General features: G+C 32.4%; 1 protein-coding gene across 2 annotated transcripts; it reads right to left on the bottom strand.

Moving 5' to 3' along the window:
• Nucleotides 1-958: 958 nt before the first annotated feature.
• On the bottom strand, nt 959-3,731 carry LOC7475814 (uncharacterized). 2 transcript variants are annotated; one of them, XM_024591088.2, is made up of 3 exons: nt 3,646-3,731; nt 3,496-3,553; nt 959-1,484 (listed from the first exon to the last, which is right to left on the bottom strand). In XM_024591088.2, exon 3 carries the CDS (start codon nt 1,445-1,447, stop codon nt 1,139-1,141), a length of 309 nt encoding a protein of 102 aa, XP_024446856.1. In that variant the 5' UTR covers nt 1,448-1,484; nt 3,496-3,553; nt 3,646-3,731; the 3' UTR covers nt 959-1,138. The 2 variants fall into 2 exon arrangements, with proteins under 2 accessions (XP_024446856.1, XP_052305293.1); XM_052449333.1 differs by having other exon boundaries at nt 3,639-3,657.
• Nucleotides 3,732-4,890: the final 1,159 nt, after the last annotated feature.

Below are 4,890 nucleotides of genomic sequence, written 5' to 3'. Positions count from 1 at the left end.
CGTCGGCGCTGTATTTTATCTCATTCACCTCCGATATCCAAGATGTCGGGATACATCATCTACCTTTGCCTGAAACTTGGCGAGATACCCTACTTAATCCCTTTTTTTTAATGTTTTTAAATCAATTTTAAAAAGTTAAAGCTCGAAAAGCAATCACATCTACATGACTATTTGCTAGAAATGTGATGTTATCCACTATAAAAATAATAATTTATACTTAGATGATACACAGATTCTTCTCGTAATTTAAAAAAATACACTGAAGTATGTATCAAAAATATAGAGTTAGGAATTTTATGATTCCAAACCGTGTTCCCGAATATTTTTTTTTGCAAAAAAATAATTTGTTTTTGTAATGTTTTGAATCGTTTTAATACGCTGATTTTAAAAAATAATTTTTTAAAAATAAAAAATATAATTTTAATGTATTTCAGCACGAAAAATACTTTGAAAAACAACTGCAACCACACTCCCAAACAGACTCTTAACCACCTCGATGAAAGTGTCGTGGATATGAAATATAACAACTTGTTTTTATGTTTTAAAAATATTTTTTATTTTTTTTGTTTTAAATTAATATTTTTAAATCATTTTGATATTTAAAATAATTTTTTTTAAAAAATATTATTTCAATATATATTTAAATAAAAAATAAAAAATTATAATGATCATAAACAGTTGCATGGGATGGTGATTGACCACTTTATTTGGGCTAAGCCCAAGGTTATTTATTTATTTATTTTTTAAAGAAACTTGTTCACCGTTAACAGCCATTGGCAAATGACCAGATGAAAAGAATAAAAACAGAAAGAAGCAGCAGCAAGGCTATAAGCCAGGAAAATTCTACGTACACTGGACCATTATCTACCCAAACTCAAGCTTCATTGGCAAAAAAAAAAAAAAAAAAAAACCCACTTAGCTACAAAATTTAAGATCAGCAACGGCAGATCAAAAGAAATGAAATATGAACAAGATTTCGCATTTGATTTTCCTAAGATGATCACAAACGCAAACTCGTCAAGTGGAAAAGTGAGCTTAACTGCATCCATAACAAACAAAGTCCAAGGAAAGACAGCAAGATAAATCTCTAATGCTATCATACGAGCAAAGATTACGGTAGTCTTCCTTCTTTAAGTAGTTAACGCTCCATCACAACCCCATCAAAATTCCAATCTCTTACAAGGTCTCTTCTCACAGCACGACTGCGTACTAATCGTGGGGGTCCTGTCATGCTGTCATTACTTGGATTAAGTGGTTGTGGGCTCACTTTGGATGATGATGATGCAAAAGAAGAGTTTGCTCTGGGAGGAGGATGAGATAGCTTCCTGGTTATGCAGTTGGCAATGGCTGTACATCTTCCTTCATTGTCTGAGCTCGAGACTGAGTAGCTTCTAAAGGAGCGTGATGGACTTTCTACGCTGTGGCATGCAAGACATGCTAGACTCATATTTTGTCCACTATTTTCAGACCAAGGATACGTCTTGCTGCAATGTATATGCCAACACAGAAAAAAGAACAAATCAGTATTTTGATAAATAAAATGCGGCATGTAAAATTAAAAATCCATAAATTTGCTACAACCAAAATGTACATTCACATATTCTTGCCTGGTACAGATGCAGTTCCCATCCCTCAAGAACAAAATTCAATGTATAGTTGGATTTTGATTATAACTTTTAATTATGAAGTGAAAGCTGACAACGCAAATCCTCTAGCTCTCCAATTACATATTCTAACTATTCTTTATTAAGTGGACGATGACAACGCATTCAAATAACTTGCAATAAACTAACAGAAGCAAAAGTAATTTGACTTCCAGACATTGATCAGTGGGCATTCATGGATACTGATTGGGGGTATATAGTGGGGACAATACAAGGTAGGTAAGAACACTAACAACAACAGAGATTGGCTGGGAATGCAAAGAGTCAATCCTTGCTTATAACAACTGAACAGATTATTACAGCTAGCCTGAATAGAGTATAAAATATTGTCTCGGTAACTATTAAGGTTTTCTAGTTAGATAGTGATACTGACACCAATGATCTATTTATATGTGACTACATTTAACCATGGAAGGAAGTAAATTATTAATGACATGATACTTTATTCCCCAATGAGATGCTACTTGTAAAATGAACATCCCATACACTGCAACTCGAATCCTCAAGTGGATCTTGTATTGCTCAAGGCATGAAACTGCAGCACAAAGTCAGAAAATTCCAGCCCAATAAAAATGACTAAATTCCTTAATCACTTGACACACCTACTTCTATCACAGTACAACATGAACAAACAAACTAGGGTTCATCTTCTTCAATGATGACGCCAAAGGAAAGAATACACCTTTATAATTAGTCATATTAGACCCGAGTCAGAATAGTGTTGAACCCCTGGACTTGATACTAATGGTGCCATCACAATGGCATTCCAGATAATTGCAATTGATCATGAATTAATTGTATGCAGGGACAATGGTGCATCCTTTGCATTTTAGGGTGATGACCCCTATTCCAGTCTTTGCACTGCAATCCAAATGCACCTTAAATGTCATCCCGTTCCTGAATACAGTTTTCAATGTACTTTCAACAACAGGATTCTCCAAATTTCACATCCACAAGCTAATCATCTTTCCTTGCATTTGCAATACACACCACCAAACCAGCAACAACTAATCAGCATCTCCAAATGCCACCTTTTTTCTATTACTCAATATTTCAAAAGGTTATCTTTTATTTGCAGCCATACAAGCCTCAAGACACCATCATAATACCATACAACGGGCTGTTCAAGGAACAGAAAGAAGATCAAGCAATTTATACAGGATCTTTGCTAGGAACAACCTGCTTCTAATGTTTCCCACACACACAAGAAAGGATCCAACAATCACAGACAATTCAAGTTCACAAACAAATCCCTTTGACACATTCCAATTTCCCCCCATATTCTCACGTGGCACAATCCATTGAGATTTAGAGGTTACACAAATTGACAACTTGGGAAAAATCGGCAGCAACATGTACACCAAAGAGCATGTGTCACACAAGTTAGCATTGATAAAGAAAAAAAAGGGGCTAATTTCCTATACAATTTCCAATCATGCTTGGGGTAGAATAGCCCAAAACACCAGAACCTATAGACACTACAGTTCGACACAAAGATTGTCTATGATTCACAAAACATGTAAACAGAGAAGCAAAAGAGAAAGAAACTCGTCAGCACCATGCTAATCTTATAAACCCACCAGCCAAAAGAAACTCCCACTTCAGCACTGTCAATTAACCACTTAATCACTAAAACTAACCTCTCCAAACAAAACCAAGAAAACCCATCTCCAAAATCATAAATTTATCCCCATATTAGACAGGCAATTGAAACACAAAACAGATTAAACCCACCAAACAGAAACACATGCAAGCACACAGTAATAAAAATAGAAGAGATCCAAAGAAAAGACAATTACGTTTAAGTGAATGAGATCCAAGAGAAACAAACCTTAGAAAAGAAACCGGTGTCACTCTTGTAGTGGTACCTTGCTGTGTTGAGAAGATTCCTGGGTGGAAGATGATCCGAAAGATTAGAGTTCAGTTGTCTTTATATCTTAAAGAAAGACTCTGAATTGGAAAAAAAAAATTTACTGATTACTTTGGATGTGGAGGTCCGAGTCCTAGTTGAAGAAAGTCTTCACTTCTGATGTATAAAATTATTTCAAGAAATCTTAAGATATTAATTTTTGTTTTTTATTGATTAGATGTTTTTTTAAGTAGTTTATGCGTTCCATCAATTAACAGTTTCATTTAATGTTTTTTTAAAATTAAATTAAGGAAGATTGATTAGGAATAACTTTTAACTTAAATAAACAATTAGTACGAAACTGAGTCAAGATTTTACTTCAAACAAAAATTAAAATTTTATTAATTACAACTTATTCCACTTTTATTTTTCAAAAAAAATATTAATTGGAATCAATTTTTATCAAACATGTTTTTAATTTAATTTATTTTTATCAAAATTCATTATTTACTTAGGCTAAAGAATTATTATAGTGTGCTGGAAAAAAAAAAAAACATGAACGTTTCCCACAGGGCTGGATTGGACTAATAAGGGTCGTACGTAGAGTAAGTGGGCCCAGGTGGTGGACTTGCAGTCAACTGGTAGGAGTAGAAAATTATTAAGTTAGGGTTGGGGGGGGGGGTAAGTAGCAGGTGAATTTATAATTTAATTAAATTTTAATATTTTATAAATTATAAATTTAATTTATTTTTTTAGATCTGAAGGGATTAGATATATCGAATTGGACTAAATTTTTTATAAATATTATAAATATTCGTACGTAGAGTAAGTGGGCCCAGGTGGTGGACTTGCAGTCAACTGGTAGGAGTAGAAAATTATTAAGTTATTAATGGGGTTAGGGTGGGTAAGTATCAGATGAATATATTTAAGTTGGATTTGAATTTATAATTTAATTAAATTTTAATTTTTTATAAATTATAAATTATAAATTATAAATTTATTTTATTTTTTTAAATTTGAGGGGATTAGATATATCAAGTTGGACTAAAATATTTATAAATATTCAACGAGCATATAATTTTTTTTTTTTTAACCATTCTAAATAAAATACTAAATCTTAGGTTTTTCTTCCACAATTTATGATTTCTAGCATCTTCACTGGCAAAAGCTAAATTATCAGTATAATATTTTAAAATGGTGTAAATATAGCTTTTATTATTATATACACTCCAATAGCAAAGCTATTTAGAAGACTAAATTGTTAATAAGGTATTTTAATCCAAAATTGTGAAAACACAAAGCTCAGAAATTAAAAAAACTTGTGCATTGAAAACCCAAAACTCAAGTACAATACGAGGCCAACTGTATTTTTTTTAA

This window comes from Populus trichocarpa, chromosome 19 (assembly GCF_000002775.5).
Source record: "Populus trichocarpa isolate Nisqually-1 chromosome 19, P.trichocarpa_v4.1, whole genome shotgun sequence".
NCBI classification, from domain to species: domain Eukaryota; kingdom Viridiplantae; phylum Streptophyta; class Magnoliopsida; order Malpighiales; family Salicaceae; genus Populus; species Populus trichocarpa.
This window is presented reverse-complemented; position numbering and strand designations above follow the sequence as displayed.

Bases quoted from the DNA above. Each gene is read 5' to 3' on its own strand.
- LOC7475814 (XM_024591088.2), bottom strand. From the start codon at position 1,447: ATGAGTCTAGCATGTCTTGCATGCCACAGCGTAGAAAGTCCATCACGC.